This window comes from Centrocercus urophasianus, unplaced genomic scaffold, assembly GCF_019232065.1.
Source record: "Centrocercus urophasianus isolate 14NV4802_14NV808 unplaced genomic scaffold, USGS_Curo_1.0 seq_16, whole genome shotgun sequence".
Taxonomy (NCBI): Eukaryota; Metazoa; Chordata; class Aves; order Galliformes; family Phasianidae; genus Centrocercus; species Centrocercus urophasianus.
The window spans coordinates 1056971-1081554 of NW_024884711.1; the positions used below are offsets into that span (position 1 = coordinate 1056971).

At 42.3% G+C, this 24584-nt stretch overlaps 2 protein-coding genes across 3 annotated transcripts; one reads left to right on the plus strand and one right to left on the minus strand.

Annotated features, from left to right (window-relative positions):
- Positions 1-110: 110 nt before the first annotated feature.
- Positions 111-10923, plus strand: LOC122159443. Of its 2 annotated transcripts, none has more exons than XM_042817029.1 (6): positions 111-183; positions 4876-5039; positions 5736-7676; positions 8658-8780; positions 9314-9436; positions 10855-10923. In XM_042817029.1, the coding sequence occupies exons 2-6, from the start codon at positions 4892-4894 to the stop codon at positions 10890-10892; spliced, it is 2373 nt and encodes a 790-aa protein (XP_042672963.1). In that variant the 5' UTR covers positions 111-183; positions 4876-4891; the 3' UTR covers positions 10893-10923. The 2 variants fall into 2 exon arrangements, with proteins under 2 accessions (XP_042672963.1, XP_042672962.1); XM_042817028.1 differs by lacking the exon at positions 10855-10923 and adding an exon at positions 10521-10747.
- A 6337-nt stretch (positions 10924-17260) lies between these two features.
- Positions 17261-24523, minus strand: RP9 (RP9 pre-mRNA splicing factor). The gene is made up of 6 exons (XM_042817224.1): positions 24339-24523; positions 23631-23661; positions 22736-22865; positions 22295-22386; positions 20965-21026; positions 17261-18762 (listed from the first exon to the last, which is right to left on the minus strand). Exons 1-6 carry the CDS (start codon positions 24521-24523, stop codon positions 18576-18578), a joined length of 687 nt encoding a protein of 228 aa, XP_042673158.1. The 3' UTR covers positions 17261-18575.
- Between the last annotated feature and the right edge of the window lie 61 nt (positions 24524-24584).

A 24584-nucleotide genomic window follows, 5' to 3' on the forward strand; every position in this document is an offset into this window, starting at 1 on the left:
GCCGCTCGGCGGCCGTTACGACGCGCCGCGCGCGGCCGCCCCTGCGCGTGCGCAGAGCCGCGAGGCGGGGAGGAGGGGGGAGGAAGATCCCCGAGCGCGCCAAGTCCGGCGCCTCGGCCCGCCTCTATTTCCTGTTCCACTCCTCTGAGCTTCCCCTGCCTACGCCAGCGCCCGCGCACCAAGGTAACTGCGGCCGCCCCGGCGCTTCCGCCGCCGAAGGCGCAGGCGCGTTGCGGGCGGGCCGGGAGAGGGGTCCGGGGCGGAGAGAGTGCGCGTACGCGCAGGCCACAGAGCGAGCGAGCGGCGGCTCCCTCTGCTGGGCTCCGCGGGTCGGGCAGGCGGGAGCGCTGTGTCGGGATCGCCGTCCCCGAGTGCCGCTGCCGGGCTGTCAGGCCTGGCTGCGGGAGAAGCAGCAGGGGCGAGGGCCGCGAGAATAAAACACACCCGATAAGGAATACGTTGGAAACCGGGGAGCGTCTATGTACTTCACAGAACGGCCTGGGCTGAAAAGGATCACAGCGATCATGGAGATTCAACCCCCCCCGCTCTGTGCTGTATTTATTTCCGTTTGAGCTCCACAGCCTTTACCCGCCGAAAGGAAGGCTGGGATTTTCCCTTTAAGGGCGAAAGCTTTTTGCGGTGAATGCATGAGCTGGGCATTCCGAGGATGCCAGATGCACTGTGAGGCACGCAGGCGGCCAACGGTCAGCACATGAGAGCCCCTGTCAGAGAACGACACGGTGTGCCTGCCGAGATCATCCTTCCCATACACAGCCCATGTCGCAGTTCACATCTTACAGCAAGCAGGCAAGCTTAATCTGAATAGTACAGAAATAAAGCGACATGAGCGTTTCCCAGCTTAAAAACACCAACTCCCTCCAAACAGCCACACCTCTGTTTGCCTCCAGTCACTCGCTGCTTGCACACACGCTCCCTGTGCTCCCACCTTCTGCTGTCTCTCCCTGGGACCCCGTGTGGGGCTATGTTGACCACATCTCTGCAGATGATCTCTAAGATCATCTAGTCCAACTGTCCACCTACTACCAGTATTTCCCCACTAAACCATGTTCCTTAGTATCACATCTACACATTTTCTGAATGCCTCCAGGGTCGGCGACTCCACCGCTTTCCTGGGCAGTCCATTCCAGTGCCTGGCCACTTTCAGAGAAGTTTTTCCTAATATCCAACCTGAACCTCCCCTGGCACAAATTGAAGCCATTCCCTCTCATTCTATCGCTAGTTACCTGGGAGAAAAAGCCAGCCCCCACCTCTCCACAGCCTCCTTTCAGGTAACTGTAGGGGGTAATAAGGCCTCCCCTGAGCCTCCTTTTTCTCCAGACTGAACAACCCCAGTTCCTCAGTCACTCCTCATAAGGCCTCTGGTCCAAACCCCTCACCAGCTTTGTTGCCCTTCTCTGGACACACTTCAGGGCCTCAATGTCTTTCCTGTAGCAAGGAGCCCCAAACTGAACTCAGTACTTGAGGCACAGCCTCACCAGAGCTGAATACAGGGAGATGATCACTTCCCTGCTCCTGCTGGCAACACTATTTCTGATACAAGCTAGGATGCCTTTGGTCTTCTTGTCCACCTGAGCACACTAATGGCTCATGTAGAGGTTCTTTACCTCTGCACTAGAGGTAGCCACTCTGCCCCAAAACTTCAGTGTTGCCTGGGCATATGACCCCAAAATGCAGGACCCGGCACTTGGTCTTGTTGAACTCCATCCCATTGGCCTCAGCCCAGCAATCCAGCATGTCCTTTAAAGGGCAACACTTCCTCCCAACTTGGTGTCATCTACAAACTTACTGAAGGTGCACTCAATCCCCTAATCCAGTAAAGATATCAAACAGGACCAGCCCCACTGGAACAGAACACCACTCATGACGTATCGCCAGCTAGCAGCTCCATTCACCTCCACTCTCTGGGCCTCAGAAGAATACTGTGGGAGACATTACTTTGCTAAAGTCTAGGTAGACTATGTCTACAGTCTTTCCCTCATCCACCAGACTGATCACCTGGTCATAGAAGGAGATGAGGTTGGTCAAGCAGGACCTGCATTTCATGGACTCATGCTGGCTGGACCTGATCCCTCGGTTGTCCCGCACATGCCATATCATCTCAAGATGATCTGATCCATAACCTTTCTTGGCACCGAGGTCAAGCTGACTGGCCTGTAGCTCTCCAGCTCCTCCTTATGACCCTTCTTGTAAATTGTGGTCACATTAGCAAGCCTCCAGCCTTCTGGGACCATTCTGGTTACCAGGAACACTGATAGACGATAGAAAGAGGTAATCACCTCTGCCAGCACCCTCAGCACCCTGGGGTGGATCACATCTGGCCCCATGGACTTATGACAGTCCATATGGAGTAGCAGGTCTCTGACTGTTCACCTGAATAGTGGGTGGTTTATTCTGCTGCCCATCCCAGACTTCCAGGTCAGAAGGTAGATTACCCCAAGGATAACTGGTCTGACTTTTAAAAACAGACGTCAAGAACGCCTTGAGAACCTCAGCCTTTTCCTATTCTATTTGTAGAACATTTTTGTCTTTTACCACTAGAGGATGAAGATTTTCCTTTGTTCTCCTCTTACTTTTAATCTATTTGTAGAACATTTTTGTCTTTTACTACAGTGGCCAAGTTGAATTCAAGCAGGGCTTTTGCTTTCCTAATTTTCTTCCTGCATATACCAGCAACTTCTTTGTACTCTCCCGGAGTTGCCCATCTCTACCATGAGGTAGACTCATCTTCTCCTGGAGCCTTACAGAACATTTCCTGTTCATCCATGCTGGTCTGCTTCCCCACGAGCACATCTTATAGCACAGACAGGCTGCTCGTGCGCTCCTGCGCCTTTAAGACTTCCTTCCTGAGGAGCAGCCAGCCTTCCTGGATCCCTTTACCCTTCAGAACAGGCTCCCAAGGGATTCTCCTCACTACTGTCCTGTGTAGTTCAAAGTCTGCCCTCCAGAAGTGAGGCAGCAGTTTTGCTGACCTCACTCCTGACTTCACCAAGAATAGAGAACTCTGCCATTTCCTGGTCACTCTGGCCAGGACAGCTCCCAGCCTTCACATCTCCCACCAGTCCTCTGTGAACAGCAGGTCTAGCAGGGCACCTGCCCTAGTAATCTCTATTACCAGCTGTATCAGGAATTTGTCTTCCATACTCTCTAGAAGCCTCCTAGGCTGCTATATTTCCAGTATACGTCAGGGAAGTTGAAGTCTCCCATAAGAACAGCACTGACAATTGCACAACTTCTGCCTGCTGCTCGTAGAACACGTTGTCCATCTCTTTCCAGTTTTAGGCAGCCTATAAAAGACCCCCACCAGAATGATCATCCCTGTTGGCCTTCACCCTGATTTTTTATCCACAGAGACTAATCCTTTCCAGCCTGAGATCAATATTCAAACATTTTCGAGCACAGAGACACACCACCACCCCCTCCTTCCTTGCTTATCCCTTCTGAAGAGCTTGTAGCCATCCACTACACAATTCCAGTCATGGGAACAATACCAACGTGTTTCTTCCTGCAGGATAAAAGCTTTTACTGCTATTCCTATCTTCATGTTTTGATTCTGCCTTCCATTGGATGGAAGGGGCCCCTGCATCATGGCCAAATGAGCTGCAGGTGGAAGAGGGAGTGGGCAAGCAGCAGATGCCTCCCATAAAGAGGCTAAGCTGAGGAGAGAGGTAGTTTCTTGCTGGGCTGGAGGTAGCAGCAGCAAGGACATTAATTTTGAGGGGCTTTAGTGGGGGGAGAAGCAACTTGGCTTTTTGTAGGTTTTTTTTTTTTTTGTTTGGTTTGGTTTTGTTTTTGTTTTTTTTTTTTTTCCAACCTTCTTTATGCCTTGGGCCTCTTTGGCCTGATTGAGTAAAAGAGGGTTGTAGGTTTTTGGTGCTTGAAAAAGCTGGGCAGACTGTTCTGGATGGAAACTGGAGAGGGCTCCAATTCTCTTGAGGGCTTTCTGAGACTCTAGACCTGAGTTGTATGCTAGCTTGTAACAGGTCAGAATTGTTTGTTTTTTGTTTTTTGTTTTTTTTATTAAATCTTTTTTCTCTGAATTTCCTTAATATTTACATTCTGTAGATGTAAATAGCTGAGTAGCTGTCTGTTTCTGTGTAGACCAGAGACCTTCCTTGCATTCTTATACTCCTGCTTCTAAGCTGTACAATATCACACTACTTGACTGGGTTGGTATGAGTGAATCTCTTAGCTGAGGAAATGCTGAAGTATGGGAGTTCTGGTTTGTGAGCCTTGTGTGGCTCTGAATGTGAACTTATGTGTAGGAGTTTTTCTTAAGGTTTTTTGTTGTTGCCTTAACTTAAGCACAGGAAGCATAGTCTCACTGAATTATTTAACTACTGCTGTTGTTGTGTGTATTTAATGTAAGAGCTCTGGATCAGTACCTCTACTGTGATCTCAAATACAGCATATGTGATAACATCTAGAAGTGCTTTCTTTATGAAATATGAAACCTGATTGTTTTCTTTTTTTCCTTGAGATCTTTTGCTCGAAACCAATTGGCCAAAAGCTAAACTGGTGAAAAAACCACTTATATGTATGCAAGACTACCTTGAAGTTACTGTATTTTTAAAATGTGTTATGTGATTAACTTGAAGTACTAATACTACAAGTTATATATAGAAAAGCTTACTTATCAAAATGCAACTAGAGTCTTTGACAGTAATAACTTCGATAGTACTAGTCTTCTAACTTCTGTATGGAAGACAGTAGTCGTCTTAGAAGTATATTGTTTCACTGGGTTAGAAATAAAGATAGGGAGAGAATTGCCTGCTGAATTCTGATTGAACATAAGAGCCATCAAGTTATGTGTGTTTTAAAGCGATTAATCCCAATCACTTATATTTTTTTTTACAGTGTTAAGAAAAAGAAAATGAATTCTGCACCTGCTTCAGAGAGTGGATCATATTCCACGAACCACTCAAGACCCTTCTTCTATGCGCAGCCAACAGCGCAGCAACCTTTTCAACATCCATGGTACCTCAGCCATACATACAATCCATACTGTGTGCCTGCACCAGGTAAGGTAAATGACAGCTACCTGAAGTAGTGAATTGCTCCTAGGGTGGAGAAATGTGTGTTTAAAAAAGCTGCCTGCGAGTTCAAAGGGGAATTAATGTAAGGTTTGTCTTGTTAAGGACTGAATTTCAGAAATGTTAATTGTGGCCTGCCTGTGTTGAAAAGCATCTAATTCTGGAGAATGGGAACTCTGCAAGGTGGTAACTGTTATCCTATGGATACAGAGCTCTAAATATGACTAAAAATGAATATGTTTGTGTAAGCTTCTTATATACATGTTTTAGGTATGTATAAGTACAAATTTGAAAGAGAACCTACAATATCATAATACATCTTGTGAACAATACCCATGTTAATTTCTGTCTGGAACTCTGTTAGTGAAGATGATGTTATAGAACAATGTGTGAAAGAAGGGAGAGGCAACAAGCAAACAAAAAGCAGCAAAATAGCATGTTTCAGGGAGTAAAACTAAGCTTTGTTCTGAAGTGTTGTTGTCCAGATAAGCTGTTCTGTAATGCAGAAGACTGTGGGTTCCCTACAAGACTTGCTTCCAGATATTGATAACTGGAGTGCTTTAACTGCCCGTGTGTCTGATCTCATTGCTCTGTTATGTGCTCCCGTACACTGTGACTGCTGTTATTAATCAGAATGGCTTGTTTCAGAAATAAGGTATTTCTTTTTTGTTTCTAATTATTTAGGCTTCCGGGGTGGACATCCATATTTTCCGCTTTATTCTGTTGCACTCCATGAGTACCCTGGATTTTTTGTTCCACAGCATCCAGTGCATGCAAGAATTAACAGAAGGCCTTATTTTAATGCTCCCCCACCCTCTCCCATGTTTTATCATGCAACGCGATTTAGACACTACAGTTCCCCTGGGAGAAAAACAGAGACAAAAGAAACACAGACTGATCCTAGACAGCCTGAAAACAAGCAGAAAAAGCATCAAGATACCCATACAGAAACGAAAGGTTGTGATGCAGGAAATATGGCCTGTGTTTCTTCTGGTATAGGTACGGAGACTGAAAGTACTTCAGAGAAACAAGATCTGTCTGGATCTTCCATTGTGGTAGACAGGGAGTTTCATAATAGTCCTTCCAGCTCTACACAGTATAGAAATCTTCCTACTGGAAGCTATGCCTTTGAGAAGGAAGAGGTGAGAATAGAATACGGAAATGGCTCTCCAGCTATTCAACTGTGGAAGTCCTTTAAAGAAACCATTCCTTTGTATGATGTGGCAAGTGGTAAACCAGTCCCAGAGAACGTGGTGCAGCGTGATGTATTTTCTGTTAGCTCATGTGAGGGAATGATATATGGCCCTCATGAAGGGGAGAAATTGGTGCCAGGAACTTACATAGATGAGAGAAAAGCTGTCCTCTCTTCAAAACAAAGTGTTGAAACTATGCAAGAAAAAGATGTCCAAGATAATGAAGTGAAGCTGGATGTGGAAAAGCAGGTGACTGCAGGTCAACGGGCAAAATCCCCTCCAGGTGAAGCCATGGCAGTACAACTAGCAGAATTAGCAAGATCTGTTACCATAGACCAACCAGCAGTAAGACAGGATGTGCTAGTAGCTAAGAAATCTAGCTCTAGGAGATCCACAGGTTCAAAAACTTCTCAAGAAGAGTCCAGCTTTATTCAACAAGCAGGATTGCTTCCGTCTAGTATGGAGGTAATGAGTGACTTGAGTTTTCAGCAGAAAAAGCTGAATCTAAGCCATAGCGCTAACAATGAAAGTCAAACAGATAGAAGCATTTGGTGCGAAGAATCAGTTGAGAAGTATGTTCCTTCTAACAGCTGGCTGGCTTGTTTGGATAATATGGATGCGAACTACAGCTATGACGTGTGTTTGCCACAAAGAAAACGTCAAAGTGTACTTAGTCTTTCTTCTGATGACATGTCCTCTAGAGAGGATGGCTCGTCCATTGATAATGCCCCAGTGTCTTATTTTGTACCTGACTATGTGCTTCAGAAAAGCACGTATACCTTCCAGAAAAGTACAGAGGGCTTGGAGAAAGAGAAAATTAAAAGTGGTGGGTCCCTCAATGAAGATGAAGCGGTAGGAAGGGAGCAGGTGAACAGCTTGAATGGCCAAGATGTCAAAAATTCTTCAACCACGAAGATTAAAGAGGCTTCCAGCAAAGGTAGAAGGCTGAGAGTCCTTCCTAGATCTTCTAGTCGGAAAAAAATCTGTTCTCTCAAGAAGAAAACTGCCAAGAGTTTGTCAGAAATTGAGGACTCAGAAGAATACTCTATGCAGGTAGAAGAGGAGGATGAAGATGAAGAGGATGAGGAGTATGAAGATGATGATGTGGATGAAATAGAGTATTTCTTTCAAGAAGCTGCTCCATATGGGATCTTGATGCCAAGTAAAGGAAACTTGTACCGACAGGTTGGCCAAAGGATGCTTTGGAAGCCACCAAAAAATGCTTTTCCAACTCACTTAATTAGCTGGCCTGCTCAAGAGAAGATAAAAACTAGGAGTAGGTTTGGTGAAAACATCAGTGTTGTTTACAAACCAAAGGAGAAAGAACAAGATGAAGTTGTATATAGTGACTATGGGTATTATGGAAGAAAGAGGCCAATGGCAAGAAGAGAAGAAGTTGAACACAAGCGAACACTTCAGAAATTCTTGGGAGGTAAGATAAGTACCGAGAAAAAGGTGCTTGTTAGTAGAAAACTTTAAGGACACAATTGCAACTGCAAGCTGTAGGCTGAACCAGTTGGGCGTGGGAGGAGTCGAACATAATTTCAGTTTTGGCTTAGTCAGAAGTGCTTCAGAATTATTTTTTAGGCAGATCTTCATCTGTTTGAAGACACAAAATGATAAAGCAGTCAGTAGGGAACTCAGTAATAGACTCCTTTGAGTTAGACTAATAGGCTTAACTTCCTGACCTTAGTGGTAACTTATTCATTTGAAAAGCTTAAGGTCAATTTAATTATACTTGTTTACCATTGTTTAATGATATTTTTGAAACGTAGGATTAAATTTAAACAGACTTGACCTTCCATCCCAGTTGATGTTCGGTAGATTAAACACGCTGAAGTTCCTTGTAATCTGATGACCATGCATTGTGTAACTTCCCTTCTCTGCAGGAACATCAAACCATTGATTTTTTTGTTGTTGTTGTTGGCTGCTGTCTTGCAGTTAGCAACAAAGTTTTGCTGTGTTTTTATAAAATCAGTGTGAAACTACTACATTTCTGGGAAAGTTTTATTTACTTAATCCAATTTCTACCAGTATCTTTTTAATTGGAAGTGAGAATAAGCAGAATTACTAAGGTTCATAACTGGTACACTGAGAGATTGCTGCTTAGTGTAATCTTACTATGAAGAGGATCTGAAAGAGGATCTACTTCTAGTAATATGGGTAATGTTTTTGTTTTGTTTTTTTTTTTTTTAATCTGCAGATTTAACTAAAGCAGCCTGTAATCTGCAATTTTTGTTATGTGGTCAACAAAGTTATGTTTTTGTTTCTGAAAGACTCTTAAGATTCAGTGGCTAGCTTTGCATTCTGGCAAACTGTCTGGTTGATTGAACAGTATATTAACATTAGCAAGCAAGAATACTGATTTTTTTTTTTTATTATTTTTATTTTTTAAAATCAACTCTTCTATTAGGAAGACTGAGGGAGAGCATGGGGATGCCATCTGAAGAGTATTGGATTAGAAGTGGTGCTAAACCCAAATTCACTGGACAAATACATGGTAGTCTCTCACCCCCAGCCAAGAGCAAAGAACAAGGTACATTTTCTTCAGTGTTTGTTTTATGAAATAGCCAGAGGAGTGTAGTATGAAACACAGTGAACTTACTGTTTTGGTAAGGTTTGAAGATAAGGAAACTAATTGTAACTTTTCTGTTACTGCTGAAGTGTGTTGTCAGTCCAGTACATATCAGGATGTTTCATATCCTTCTTAAACACAAACATATGCAGATAGTGGCACGTTAGAGTAAGCTTATTTAAAGGTATTATGGGGAATATTGAATGTGATGTGGCCAAACAGAGCCCTTATTTGTGCAAAGCTTCTTTGTCATAAACTGGAGTGTTAAATTTTCACCCAAATAATGCATCTCTTAAGTTCATATGCAGTGGTAGTTCCTAATCCTGACAAGTGATATTATGTGATTTCTATACATTCTACTTTCTATCTGCCACTGGAATAGGCACAGAGTAGTGTGTATACAGGAGGGGAAGAGAAGCACTAGAAGCAATGAAGGAAAGCTGAGCTTAAATTTGCTTTCATATGACCTCAAGATACAACTGGTGTTTCTCTAGGGAGCCTGCCTCTGCTTAAACCAAAGAAGAGAATAGGCAAACCCCCACTAAAACGCAGAGACACAAGATGTGAGGTGGAAGAAGTGGAAGTGTGGGAGATGCCTAAAAGGAGCGTACGCAGAGGTTGGTAGGATTCTTACAAACATTTGGCTGTTACTATCTTGGAGCAATGTGTCCATTGATATAAGGATATCATTGGGTTATTCGTGAAATAATAGCAAATACAGGCAATTTAAAACATACTCGTTAAACTTTGAATGGGAAATTAACTGTGAATACTGGTTGTTGTAGCACTGACTGAGCTAGGTTCCTTAACTCTAGGAGGAGAAACACTACTTTAGTCTATTTGCTTTTCAAAGTATTTCATTTAACTCTTGGTTCCTGTGTCACTTTTTGCTGTCTTTAAGCTGTAGGCCTGTTTCAGCCAAAATAGGTGTCTTGATTCAACATAAATGCACATAGATAATTCTTTAAAACTGTAAGTAGGAACTTATTGCTAGTTGTAAATTCAATAACCAATATATTTTTTTTTTTTTGCATTTGTGGGAGAGTCCAGAAAGCTAAAAATTGAAATGGATCAGTATATAAAGGAGCTCTCTAACAGATCTTAATTCCTTCTAGGAAAGAACAGTTTGGCATAACTTAAATATAAGCTAAGCCAACCTAAATGTTTAGTTGGGAAATGCTTAAGAGGAGACTCTTTTCTCTCAAAGCAAATGCAACATTAAACAGGATTTACAGTTCCTTGTATTTTCAGTACCTGAAACAGATTTGACTGAAATCAATCCTGTTACTCAAAGTTGGTGTCAGTCATGACGTCTTACTGAACATGGATGTGTAACCTTTAGTTGTTGACCATTTCCTGAAAGCTTTCAGAAAACTTGTGCAATCCCAAGTGACCTCTTACATTTTTCTCAGAAGTAGTTGGTGAATCTTGGATGCCTTCTGTTCAACAAGAGCACACTGAAAAATTAAGTTTGATATGAAACTCCTGCCTATCTGTCACACTGGGATATTTTGCAGTCCAGCATCCTGTCCCCAGAATTTAATTTGCTGGGCATTTGAGTACCTACTTAAAATTTCGATCACGAGCATCTTTTCCTGCAATAAGAAAGGGCAGTCATTGATATCTGGCCTTCCTTTGGAAGCAAGTTGATCTGTGTTACTCAGAGTATGTGTAACTTAACCATTAATTTTTTTCCTTTAGGGCGTGGAGCAAGGAGGTCTCTTTATAAGAGAAGATAACTGCAAATATTGGGGCAGGAAGGGAGAAAAATATCATAGGCTTGCATGAAACCAAAAGTAAATTAATATTCTTGTATATCTTGTAAGTTGCTGTGCACTCTTCAAGGGTAAGAAGTGCCCTCCATATTTATGATGCTGCATTTAAACTGTAGTATTTAACACTAAACTAAGTCACTTTTTGTAACTAATGCATCCACTATTTAAATAATAAACTTAATAGAAGTGCATTTAAGTCTCCATTTGTACTTGGAAATAAAAACTACTGATGCATGCATATCCCCGTCATACTCTTACAGCACGCCAGTTACTGCTGCCCTGTCCTTCAGCTCAATAGGACTACACAGCCTGTCAGTGGCATCTCATGGTTAGTCTATGTGATATGGACATAGCTGTAAGCTTATCTTCCATTGGCTGGATATTTGGCTGTTTGTTGGTTTTCTTTCTTTCTGTGAAAGTATAAAGGACTACAGTTTAAGCTGTATGAGGTCAACTACTGACTTGATATGTAAGTTACAATGACTTGCAGTGGTGTACTGATAGATGGCTGAATATGAGCCAGCAGCGTGCTGAGGTGGCCAAGAAGGCCAGTGGCATCCTGGCTTGGATCAGGAATGGTGAGCAGGACTAGGGCAGTCATCCTGCCCTGTACTTGGCACTGGTGAGGCCTCACCTCGAGTGTTGTGTTCAGTTTTGGGCACCTCAGCACAGAAAGGACATGGAGGTGCTGGAGCAGGTCCACAGAAGGGCAGCAAGGCTGGGGAAGGGCTTGGAGAATATGGCCTGTGAGGAGAGACTGAAAGAACTGGGGCTGTTCAGTCTGGGGAAGAGGAGGCTGAGGGGAGACCTTACTGCTCTTCAAATGCCTGAAAGGTGACTGCAGCAAGGGTAGGGTTGGTCTCTTCTCACTGGTGACAGGATGAGGGCAAATGGGCCTCAAGTTGTGCTGGGGAGGTTTAGGTTGGATATCTAGAAGGACTTCTTTACAGAAAGGATTGTTAATTGCTGGAATAGGTTCCCTAGGGAGGTGGTTGAGTCACCATCCTTGAATGTGTTTAAAATTTTTCTGGATGTGGTGCTCAGGGATGTGATTTAGTGGTGGAACATTACAGTCAGGGTAGTATGGTTGGGTTGTGGCTAGACCTGATGATCTTTAAGGTCTTTTTCAACCTGAGCAATCCCATGGTTCCTCGTTTTATTCTCTCAAAGTTATGATTGGAGGACTAAAGCTAAAACACTGTGCTGATATCATGTTCTTCCTTCTGTCCAGGTCAGAGTCTCTACAGAAAAAGAGATGTAACTGATGACTCTTATTTTGCTGCTAAGTCTGAGTCAGGGAATGAGGCACAACACTGTTCTTAAAAACTCCTGTAAAATTTCACGCTGGCTTTGGCACCTTGCTACATAAATTCTCCTGTAAAACTAAGGTGCTAAAACTAGATCTCTTGTTGAATGGTTTGTAAATAACCAAAATAGCCTAATCATAGCACCAAAACATCTGAGCTTTTTCACTTCTAAGAAAGTTATTTCTTTACATAAATTATGTAGACTATACAAGAATTCTGAGTCATGAGGTCATCACCTCATGAGAAAAACAAAGCAGGAAGCTATTACTGATTCCCAAATAAAGTGGCAGTGAGAAAAAGATAAGGAAACTGCACAAACCTAGAGAGAAGGTCTCCACTACTCAATTGTCCCTTGGCTATTGTTTTATAATAGCACTTGTAGAAACCTCTGTTTAAGAGCTGCTGTAATTATAGCCTTTACTCCCAAGGTAGTAGGAGAGAGAGCTCAGCAGTGTTGGTGCAGATTGCTTTTGGTTGTTTTTCTTTTCCTCTTAAGTACATAACAAGGAAATAGCAAACTATGCTGCATCAGAAACTCAGTAAACTGGGGAACAGTTCTGTCAGACATGGAGCTTCTGTAATACTGTTCCTGCTCTGAAAAGTATGGAGACTTCTGCTCTTACCTATCTTGTATAGGAAAGAGGGTTAGACCTTTACTGTGGTGGCAAGAGTTAGCAGCAGAATTACTTCAAGTTGAAGACTAAATGACTGTAGCTAAGACCTCTAAGGTAAAGGTTGACAATTTCCCCTTGAGTGTGGCTTTGAAATTGAGTACTAAGTAGCTTCTGCTGACAGATTTGTTTGTTGTTGTCTTGTCTGATAATGGAATACTTGTGACCTAGCAGGTAGAAGGAACTCATTTTTGGCAGTGACTGATATTCCAGAGTTATCCCAAAATCATACTAGTCCATCCTTTTACAGGTCTGGTATCAGTCTGTGTGCTTTCTACCCAGACGTAAGAAGCAGTTTAGAGCTGGGTGATAATGCTCCTGGGAAGATGTGAGGAAGAAGCAGTAGGGATTACTTACACGGCATTGTGTGAAAAATAATGCATTAGTGTTATGTATGTTTGGTGTGCTGTGCTCCACAGAACTAGTACTGTGGTCTTAAAACTGTACCTTTTACTTGGCTTTTTCTTCAGTCAGTGGCATAAATGATCTATGGACTCTGTCTTAAATAGAGTTGTAAGCCAACTGACTTAATGTTCCAGTGAGTGAGATGGATGTGGCTTAGCAAAGTTGCAAACTATTGAACCGTGTTTTAAAAGGCTGTGAATTGAAGTCCAGCCTCTTTTTGTTCAGACAGGTAACTAGCCTGTGCTGTCTCACAATCAATTTCTGCTTATAGAGCATATAGACATGTGTCAACTCTGTTCCCTGTGAAGCTAGATTGCCTAGTGATGAGTAACTATGGTGCTAGCACTCCTGTAAGCTTAAAGCCATAACGGTATTGTACGGCCTCTGAAGTATTCACATGCCATCTGCAACATCCCCTGAAGGACAGTGGAGAAGCCATGTACTTATTGGCAGAGCAGTAATGAACAGTAGGGGTTCTGAAACTGCCATGTCAGGTGTTGTGTTGGACTCAATTTTGAAGTCATTGCTTGTGGCTAATTGCAACCTCTGTTGCAAAGTGGGTGGAATGTGATCATTACAGTGAAGCCAATGGTTATGTCAGTTTGTCAGATTTTAATTCTGTATTTTAATTTTAGACTTTATAGCATCTATGTGACATAAAGATTCCTCTCTTAATGTCCTGTTTTCTGCCTTATACTGGGAAACATTAATAGCATGTCTTTCTGCTAAAATAATAGAAGGTGGACAAGATTCAGTGGTTGAAACAGTAATTGCATTTTAAGGGAGGGGGGAAAAATGTGGGTTTTTTTATTATTATTTTTTAAAAAGAAAAAGGTTCTCTGACTCACAGCCATTGGTCGTTTCAGGCAGAGAGATGTTAAAACCTGGGTCATTTCATGGCTGAAAAAATGTCATTTTACCACTGAAGTAATCTTTCTGAAAAGACTGGTTTGGAATATTAATCGTATCTAAGAGCTGAAAATCATTAGTTGTAGCAGTATTGCCAAAGAGTTGTATATCAGCTACAGTTCACATTTGTTTAGATCCATGGGATTAATAGGTTCATGCTACTGTTACAACTCAAGTTGCAGTATAATGTTCAAATATAAACACTATAAAGAAGGCAGTAATGACAAGGAAATAATTTGTTCCTTTAATAGAAAATGGATAGTCCAGTGCTGAGGTATAAATAAGGCTAATCCATCTTTCAGGAATACAGATTCCTATCCTGCTTTCTAGAATTACTTCTGGATTGAACAATTTTCCATTACTAAAACAAGTGTTAGAACTTATCTCTAGTCCATGTATTTCTTAAAGAGCTGGAGTCTCTTAAATAATAGCTTTGGCACTGCTTAAAATGTGAAGTGATTAAATGCACTGTGTTTCTCTGAGTGCCCTCACACCAGTTGCTGCTACTAGAAACCTTACCAAGTTGAGAGTGTGCTAAATTTTCAACTTTGAAACTGGCCCTACTTTAATGAGTTTGGGTAGATGCTTATTAAAATCTGTATGTTGGGAATAGCTGAAACTTATAACACTGAGAATGATGTGGGGAAAACAACCAGTGTGAAAATAAGGGCAGGAATGTGCATTCTGTGGCCCAGCACAGCCTGCAATGTGACCACCCCCTGATTATGGCTCTTCCCCATTAGGTGGCTGGGTGTGCACCCATTGCTCACAGCAAGCACAGTGCTGCAAGATTGGCACTGTCTGGGCTGAAACTGGGACACAAGGAGGGTGCAGGGCACTGCAACACAGTTTATGGCAAATAATTGTGTGCAGTTTGATATAGTGGCTAAACACAGTCCCAAGAACAGTGAGAAATACGTAGTTATGCTTTCTATTTTGATACAAGAATTTGAGAATGTGCTTCAAGATTGAGGAGGAGGGGGTGGAAATCAATTTGTTTGCAACTCCATTCTAAGTTGACATAAATACATTACCAGCAAATTTTCAAAAGCAATGCATGAAGTTGCAGTCAGACGTTCAACTCAATCTGATTGTTTCTTTACCAGACCTTTATAAGCCCTTGCTGATCAGAGATGATCAGAGAGGAACATTTCTTGCTTTCAATCTCACCTTATTCAAGCCATTGCTTTTTGGCAGTGTGCGTATTTGTGAGCAACTGTTAAGGGCAAATATGCACAGGAAGAGTAAAACTTCATCAAAAATCTCTGAACAGCTTGAGAAGTCACTGGGTATTGCAGCCACTGTCATCAAACCAGACCGATGGACTAGTTCCATAAGAAAGTCAAATATCCCTTTAGTTTTTTGTTTCTGTTGTTCTTTTTCTTTAATGTTGTAATAAAAATAATAAAACATGTTCTGTTACCTATATGTGAATTATAGTATATACTTTAGGAGGGCTGCTCTAAAAGTAAAACCTCCTATTTTATTATGTTGGCCCATGCTATCAGAGGTGGACATCGGCTGTATGGCGGTACAGGTTGAACCTTCCTACCATTATCCCATTGCATGTTGTTGCCACGTGGCAGATGGCAGCAGAGGAGCAGTCTGACCAAAAGGCATCTGATGTGGAAGTGCTGACCAGGCAAAGGTGTGGCAATGAACTCCTCTGGAGAGGGAGAGAGGGGGAAGGCACCTTTTGACATTCATCGTTGCTAAATGTTTAAGGAGAGCAGTGGATGTGAGGCTGTGAGTGGTGCATCTTAGTGGTGGCAGTGACAATGGGTCACCTCTGGTACAGATTTTTACAGGTGTGGTGCAGGCTCTTGTTCGTCGCTGATGAAAATGGATAACCAAAGGTAGCGACTGTACTGAAAAAGTGTTTTGTAGCTAAGAATTTGCTCTACCAGACACTGTTGCTGTACTCAATCTGTTATAGGTTCCATGGGAATAAATAGGAAGCATTACTTTTAGAGTGACCTAGTGGCCCTAAATTATTCCTCTTCACTCAATGCACCCTAGGCAAGCCGAAAGATTGGACACCCGTGAACAAGTGATGTTTCTCTGTTAATTAATAATTAATCTGTAGGAGATTCTTGCTGAAGGAAATACATTTTTAAAGAAATGATTGGGTATTTAAAAAAAATCTACTAGGGGTTACTAACTAAAATAAAATTTGTGATTCAAAGTACTGTGCTTCAAGCAATCTAAGATTTGTGCATGTGTGCGAAGTACCATTACAGTTTACCCTGCTGTGTTTCTTAAGCATTGACTATTGATGTGGTAAATAAAACTGGAGGACAGAACACCAGCAGAACATTCAAGCTTGGTGAGACGACAAGCTAAACAATTAGGGAATTTCACCCAAGGATACTGCTTTGATTAATCACAGAACTGTAAGGGTCAGAAGGGACCTCTGGAAATCACCAAATCCAACCCTACTATCAGAGCAAGTAACACAGGAAGGTGTCCAGATGGATCCTGAGGATCCTGAATATCTCCAGAGGAGGCTCTACAACTTGTCTGGGCAGCCTTTTCCAGTGCTCCGTTTCTCTGACAGTAAGTTCTTCCTTGTTTGTATGGAACTTCTTGTGTTCCAGTTGCTGCCTGTGGCCCATTATTCTATTGCTGCAAACCACTTAAGAGAGTCTGGCCCCATCGACTCGGCTCCTGCAGTTTAGATATTTGTAAATAGTGATGAGATCCTCTCTGTTCTCCAAATTGAATAGTCCCGGGTCTCTCAGTCTTTTCTCATACAAGAGATGCTCAAAGTCTCTAATCATCTTTGTGGCCCTCTGCTGGACTCTGTCTTGAAGATCCCTATCTTTTTTGAACTGAGAAGCCTGTAACTGGACACAGTATTCCACAAGTGGCCTCATCAGGGTAGAGTACGGGGGGAGGAGAACTAACCTTGACCTCCTGGCCATACTCTTCTTGATGCACCCCAGGATACTACTGGTCATCTTGGCCCCAAAGGCACACTGCATGCTCAATGGCCAACCTGCTAACCACGAGGGCTTTAAAGTCCCTCTCCTTGGAGCTCGTTTTCAGTTCAAATGCTCTTTCTTAAGGTTGCTAGGATATAGCAGTATTTAAGTTGCAAGCTGTTCAACTCCTTTATCAATGAATGTGCTTTTGCTGACTTCACTGAAGATGTGAAGTCTCAAATGTGATTGAGGGTTTATTTTTTTTCTAAATACGTCTTGTCTACCTTAGTATAATTCATTGAGAATGACTGGCAAGGAATGGAGTTTTGTTTTTACTAAATGGCTTAGATATGCAGAAGGGGAATAAACACATTTTTTTTTAATGCATATATTCCTGTCTCTCTTCCAAAGCCTCAGGTAAGGAGGAAAAAACAAACACTACCAAAAAACTTAAGTGCACTTGAGTGTATGATGTCTTGATTTTGCAGGCACTGGTTACTGATGTTCATTGTACTTTAATATAAGCATAAATACAGAGACTAAGTTCTGCATGAGATCAGGTATTACCTACTCCCTTCAGAGCAACTCTATTTTTTCTTTTGCAGAGCACCCATGAATATTTAGGCCTTCAAATCAGGGCTTTGTACTGCTGTACATTTATCTCTTTCAAAAAGAGAGAATTTACTCTAACAACTTATCACAATCTCAGCTGTTCCAGTCAAGTTTATCTTGGAACATTATTTAAAAGAAAGAACTTGTAGTCAGTGTATAACATCATTCCTGCTTACACTTCTTTGCTACTGTTCTGTAGCTTACAAGCACGTTTGGAAACTTCTTTAGATGTTTATATTCTTGTGGGATGATTCATATACTATTACTACATGAAATAGTTCTAGTAAACATACAACATAAGTTGGAATTCACTTCCTCAAGCCTTTTTAAAAGGAAAAAAAAAAAATCAAATGTATCAAAACAACTGATACTGAAGTATATGTAGAAATGCATTTTTCTCATTTCCAACATGAACCACCACTCCCTTTTTTAAATAATCAAAAACAACCCCTACCAGTGAAACTGGCATCTAGCATCATCACAGCTGGCTCAGTCTTACAGGTTAGGGAATGTTCTAGATATTATAGAACTGTGTCTACTGCAATCACATTGAGTTTTTGCTAACAAAAAACTCACTCTCGTTCTGTCTCCAATTCCCTTGATTTACATTTTCCCCCCCTTCAGCAGTGTTATTTCCCCAGCTGCAAGTTAAGTACAGTGGACTTCAAAACACAGGCAGTATGCAGAAAAAAAACACAGTACCTCACTGTAAGTGAACTGCCAGTGCAAACTGCAGCCCCTTTGCAATGAGGCTTTGTATAAAATTAAATGACTGTGTGGTGAAAACATGCTTCAGCAGACAGTCTGCTGAGTTCTTCCACCACGGTAGTGATGGCTTTCTGCTGGCAGCCACCTAACAATTTGCCCAAGTTGGATGATGCTTTGCACAAGTTTCATGGTTAAAAGATATGTATGATTGTGTTTCATTCAGCACAGCTCTCCTTTTTCTGGCTGCAGCACTGCAGAGGGGTAGAAAAAAGAGCCAGTGAAGGATGCTACATGTATCCAGCTGTAGTTTTAAAAAGCCCCTTTTGCTAGTTTCTTCCTAATTCTTTGGGTCTTTCTAGGCAGTTCAAAAGTGGGGGCAGGGAAGGGGGGAGGTCAATGAGCATACAGTAGGTGACTGCTATCAGTCATTCTCATTAGATTTAGATTATTTATGCTTTCTCTTCTTCTTCTTCTTCTTTTCTTTTTTTTTCTTTTCCTTCTTTCTCTTTTTTTTCTTGTGTTTATCCGAGGAAGTGGAGCTGCTGCTATCTTCATCATCATCGTCATCACTGTCATCACTGCTATCGTCATCTGAGGTGGAATCCTCAAGGAGCTGCTTCAGCTGCTGTATCCTGTGTTTAAAAAATATGAATGAGAATCCTTTATAGACTTTCCTTGTAACAATTTATTCTAGCTTTCATCTCTTTCCTCCCTAGCTTGAGAAATGGAAGCTGCATGCAAAGAGCAGGGGAATGCTCCCTCTTTTGCTGAATTACAACTTCCATCAATTTTCAGACTGATGACAACCTCTTCTGAGATACACACATTGAATTCAACATCTTTCCATCCCCTGGGATATCACGAACTAGCATATTTGACAATGCATAAATAAGTCACTCTGAAAGTAATGCCTCCTATTTATTCCCACTGAAACTAACTACAATAAGTTAAAAGAAGCACAATAAAACTATTTGACAGAGCAAATTCTACAAAGCTACAAAATACTATCTTTCAACATAGTCACCACCGTTAGCCATATTTTTGCTAGCAGTGAATGAGGGCCTGCATGACACACACATTTAAATCTGCACCCACAGACTCCTAGCAATGATGCTATCAGAGCAGCTGTACCCACATGGTCCACCTTTCATTAGCCCAAACAGACAGAAATCTGAAGGTGCCAAATCCACACTGTATGGTGGGCATGGTAGGACAGACCATTTAAGACTGGCGGTGTGCTCCATGGTCTTCAAATTGGAATGTGGCATGGTGTTATCATGTTGCAAGACAAGGGTTGTCTTCTTCTCTGGCCTGACTATAGAAGTTCCAGTCTTCAGCTCAGTCATCATTACAGTACAGCATCAGAGTTGATGGTTGGTCCATGTCCCAGAAAATCCAGAAGCATTACCTATATGTTTCCTATTCCAAAAGACAGTGCATGTTACTTTACCTGCTGATGGCTGCATCTTGGACTTTTTCTTCAATGGGAGTTCACACATCCCCACTCCATGCACTATCATTTTGACTGCAGCTTGTAGTGGTGTAGACACCATGTCTCAGCACCAGTAACGATGTAATCCAAGAAACTGGCACCTTCACTCTTGTATTGGTTCAATAGATCCTGACAAGCTTTCATAGCGTTCCTTCCATTCCTGTGTGAGCATTCATGGGACTCACCTGATGTAAACTCTGCAACATTCCAAAGTTTCCACCATCATTTCCAGTGCACTGAAGGCAACGTTCAGCTCTGTTGCAATATGCCAATTCATGTGGACGAGCTGATCGTGATGCTCTTCATTTCCTGATGTGACAGCTGTGCATGGCTGTCCAGAACGTGCCTTGTCTTTTATGTCACTGTCACCACTGCTGAAACTGACATCCACTGTTTGATCTCCATAACCATTCAGCAAGCATTGATGAATGTCAGTGGGTGTCAATTTTTCTGCACAGAGAAATTCAATTCCACCCCTTTGCTTCAGATGCACTTCTATGTCAGGCACATTTTGTCAAACTGCTTCTCTGCTGCCGTCAGTTTCACAGCAAAGTGTAATGGAATATTGGTTGGAAGGGTCAGTCTCTACTGCCATACCACCAACACCCGCCTCTGATGTTGTGGGCCAACATAATAAAACAGAAGGCATTACTTTCAGAGCAGCCAATGTAATTTAATTAAGCACAGAATAAAGAGACAAAAGCAATCACCAGACCACTGTAAGAAGTTCTAACTTTATGCACACAAAGGTGCACACTGGGATTGTAATATCAAGAAAATAAGTGTCCTGTTGATGAAGAGATGATGTCAATGAAGCTGCCTGGGCAGATTCTACTTTAGATGCAGAGGTATCTTTGACAAGTACTCTTCCTTTGAGCTCTCACAAATTCCTGACAAATGTGGAGGGATACCTGCTGTACACACTGAACAATGACCTCACATGAGGAACAGAATCTGATGCCTAGAGCAAACCTAAAACCATCCCTTCCTGTCTACTGAAAGATTTTTGACATAAAAACAACTAGTGAAGCCAATGAAAAATGTTTTTATTAGACCTAAAAGAGAGTAAGATCCAAGTACCCAAACATTATGGTATAAATGAAGGATTCCTCTTTGAACTTTGTTCTGGGAACAAATGTAGAAGGTATTAAAGAGGCAGGAAGTATACAGAATGATCACTGAGAAAGCAGAAATGCATTAATCTCTGATAATAGAAAGAAATAGTCATTAAAAATGTTTGGTGGGTGAGGGTAATATATCAGCATTTCAACCACAAACCCTAAATCAGAATCATGTTATCCAATCAAACTGAAAATGCATTTTACTGCAGAGGCACACTTACCTCATTTCTTTTTCATGACGTTTCGTTTCCCTTATTATGTCATACATTGGATCTTCATGTGCCTTTAAAATGAAAAACAGGAGCCTCATTAATGTAGGCTGATTTTTACTTTCTTAGTTACATCACTGATGAAGGAGGCTCTCCTTAGGTATACTGCTGCTTTTCCTCTCCAGTCACAGTTGACTAAGAGGTTCCCAACATATACTGTAGGAATAGTTAGCTAGACACAGAAGGAACACTGAGGTTCAAAATAGTACATACAGTTCCCTGACAGCACATTTTAAAACACTGGATACAAACACATGGCAATACAGTTGCTGAGTACTGGAAATTGGAGCTGTCCTTATGTACTATTACTATTGCTTCTTAACCAAGTTCTGTTTAAATTGAATAGGCATTGCAGCAAAAGATAGTTGTGATGGAAGATAGCAAATAAACTTGCAGATATTTAAGGCCAGTTCATGCCAAGCAAGAATGCAGCAAGAAGAATTGAGGCTACCATTTCTGTTGGAAGATTCAGCAAACAGAGAGACAAAGAAATGGTATCAGATGCTGATCAAGGTGGGAATTCAAATTTCAGTAGCAAATGAAAGATGGTGGGAATGGACTATAATGGCCCTTGACATAACACAAGAGTTTGATGCAACAGAGAAGAAGAAGCCTGAAAAAAATATGAAGAATAGAGGCAATCTGGTCACAAATGTGAGTCAAGTAACTGCTTGCAGCACCATTCTTATTGGACAGAAGGAGCCTGGATTCCATTTTTCACAGATGGAAAGAAAAACATGAGACACAAAGCCATGCTAACTTAAAATACATTTTAACAGTGCAAAGCAAAAGAAGCCACACTGAATGAATCTGAAAAACAAAGATGCAGTCTCACATAGCAGAAGATCAGAATAGCACACAATGGATGGATCACACACCTAGACAACAGGCTTCATGATGTAGTTGGTCAGTGACAGCAGAAGGCTTGAAATAGCTGTAACAGGCAGCTCAGGCTTTACTAAACATATTTGTTGTGTTTTATTGCAAAAATTTATGCTGTAAATACTGACTGACTATGACAGCTGAAAGAGGTTCTTGAAGATTTCCAATTTAAATGTTAATTATTTTCCTCTTGCAGAAAAGATTTTTCTTTAAAGCAGCCAAACATCCAGCCACATCTGTAGCTTCTTCTTTATTAGGAGACTTTTGGCCTCTGTATTAAACTAGAGACAGAAGAAAAGGCCTTAACAGATCATCATCTATCTGGCTTCTCTTCACCTGCAATATTATTCATCACCAACGTCACAAATACAGGCAATAATAATGCAGCATTTGTACTCACTACTCTAAATTGTTCCAGTTTCTGATTGCCTTTAATAAAGAATGGGCATTCTTTATCCCCTGTTCTGTGTCCATAGCGTTTACACCTCCAACCTTGGGAAAGAAAAAAAAAAACCCAACAGTGAATTGCATCTGTGAGCCAGACCAGCATTTAAACAAAACAAAACACAAAGAAGCAGACTTATGGAAAATATTTTCAGTTTTGGAAAAGAAAAAATTAAGAAAAAAAAAAAAGGGAGAGGAAGAGAAGTGTTACATTGATAAATGTAGCTTCCATAGATAAAATAGAAGGCTATTACATTAATCTGTTGATTGTCTTATATCAACATGATGCCAAACTATTTGGATCCTGTCATCCGTCCGCCACACATCCTGCCCTCCCTCCGTGTAAGAAGACAGCTATATGAAGATCCAGTGACACCTGGAACATTTTCAGCCTTACACTGCATAACTTTGACTTCTTTTCCCAAAGGCATCCAAAGCCCTTTTGTTGGGGCATGTGCCAGAAATTCTCGTGCACTTTCATTGCCTGGTACATCAGGTATGCAGTCTTCTGGTTTTGTTTCCTCTTCCTACGGAGAAAGATAAACACAATAATATCACCTTAACAAACAAACAGAAACAGCAACAGGAACAGCCCACCTTTGTAAGAATCAATATTCCAAGTGTACAGGCCTCCATTTAATATGAAAACTATTTTCTCTAACATTTATTTTTCTTGCAACACAAGAAGGGTCTTTCTCCCTGGCCCTTTCCTACTTCAGATTTTCTGGACATTTATCCTAGCACTTTTTTTTCAATAAATGATAGAATTGAAAAATCAGCACAAGCTGAGACTTCTTCTTTGTCGCAACAAAACATAAGAACTAGAAATAGCCTTAACAACATGAAGAAGTATACTGGGGGGTTAAAAACACCAGATTATGGTTTCATTATATACATTCGACAACAACAGTAATCACTACGAAAGTGTTTTTACACAAGTATTTTGAACATAAGCAATGGAGAAGAATCCTGAAAAGAAGCCATACGAACTGAAAATACGCTTCACCGCACACGATTTCCCTGCACCCATACCAAGTACTACATTACTTTTCTGTCCTAAGATTTTGTGAAGGAACCAGTACCATCCTATTTGACTCTGAGCATTTTGCTTGAGATTTAGGGAATCAAAGAGGTTCACTTGCAAACGAGGAGCTCTAAATTGCCCTCTGGAAGGAATTATCTCTGTGATTTATATAGGTCTCCTAGGCCCTTTAACTAGGATACGAGGGCTGAAAGACACTCTCTGAAAATCACCTGTAAAGCTAAAGATGCACGGCAATACAGGTACCAACCTTAATTAGCCCTGGGGGAGGTTTCTCATAGCTGAAAAGCAATAGAAATGTCGTTACTCTGTAGCTTAGCACAAACAAATCATTGACAAAATACAGTACCCCGATGGGATTGAGTTACAATTTTCACCTCCCGTTTTCCCTTCAATTTTACTTCATCAGTAACCAAGCAGCAGAGCTGGATGCAAGCATGCTGAGACCCCGTGCTCTCAAACTGCCGTGCGTTTGCCATTTTGCAGCACTCATCTCCTGTGAATGCTCCTGCGAGGAGCTCGGCGCTGCAGCCGCCATCAGGCCTCCTGTCAGCTCCTCAAATAGAACAGACCTGCCTACGTGTAAAAGCGGGCTCTGCAGACCTCCCAGCTGGACGCACACAGACGAGCGACCCGCGTATTTCGGCCCTGTTTTCAGCCCCGGGGACCCGATCTGACCCACGGCTGGCGACAACCAAAGCCCCCGAGCAGAGCGCTTGGAAGGTTAAGAGTTGAAGCACTTTCACCGCTTTCAGGACCCACGAGGCCGAGGCGAGGCGCCGGGGTTTGGCTGCCCGAGCCCCGCAGGAGGGCGGGGTGCCGGAGCCGGACTCCGCCGTCGGCCGAGGGCTGGGCCCCGCCAGGCCCGCGCCTATCCAGAGGCAGAACGCTCGCCGTGCCCGAAGGACGAGCCCCGCTCCCCGCCGGGTGGGCTCGCAGCACGGCCTCCGCTCCTTACAAGGACTCCAGGTGCTGGAGCTTCTGCAGCTGCTGCGCCTCCTGCTTCTTCCTCTTCCTCTCGTGCCGGCCCTGGCTCCTGCCGCCTCCGCCCGTGGACTCGTGGGAGCTCCCGTGCCGCGCCCGGCTGCCCCTCGCCGCTCCCTCTTCCTCCTCCTCCCGTCCCCTTCTCGGCCCGTGGGACATCGGCGCGGCGCTCAGGACGGCGGTCACACCGCGCAGACCCCGCCCCGCCCGCTGCGCATTT

Coding starts and splice junctions, on each gene's coding strand:
- LOC122159443 (XM_042817029.1), top strand. CDS start 4,892: ATGAATTCTGCACCTGCTTCAGAGAGTGGATCATATTCCACGAACCAC. Junction 7,677..8,657: donor ACTTCAGAAATTCTTGGGAG/GTAAGATAAGTA, acceptor CTCTTCTATTAG/GAAGACTGAGGGAGAGCATG. Junction 9,437..10,854: donor TAAAAGGAGCGTACGCAGAG/GTTGGTAGGATT, acceptor ATACTCTTACAG/CACGCCAGTTACTGCTGCCC.
- RP9 (XM_042817224.1), bottom strand. CDS start 24,523: ATGTCCCACGGGCCGAGAAGGGGACGGGAGGAGGAGGAAGAGGGAGCG. Junction 22,387..22,735: donor AGAAGTCAAAGTTATGCAGT/GTAAGGCTGAAA, acceptor TTCTTTCCCAAG/GTTGGAGGTGTAAACGCTAT. Junction 21,027..22,294: donor AACTGGAACAATTTAGAGTA/GTGAGTACAAAT, acceptor TTCATTTTAAAG/GCACATGAAGATCCAATGTA.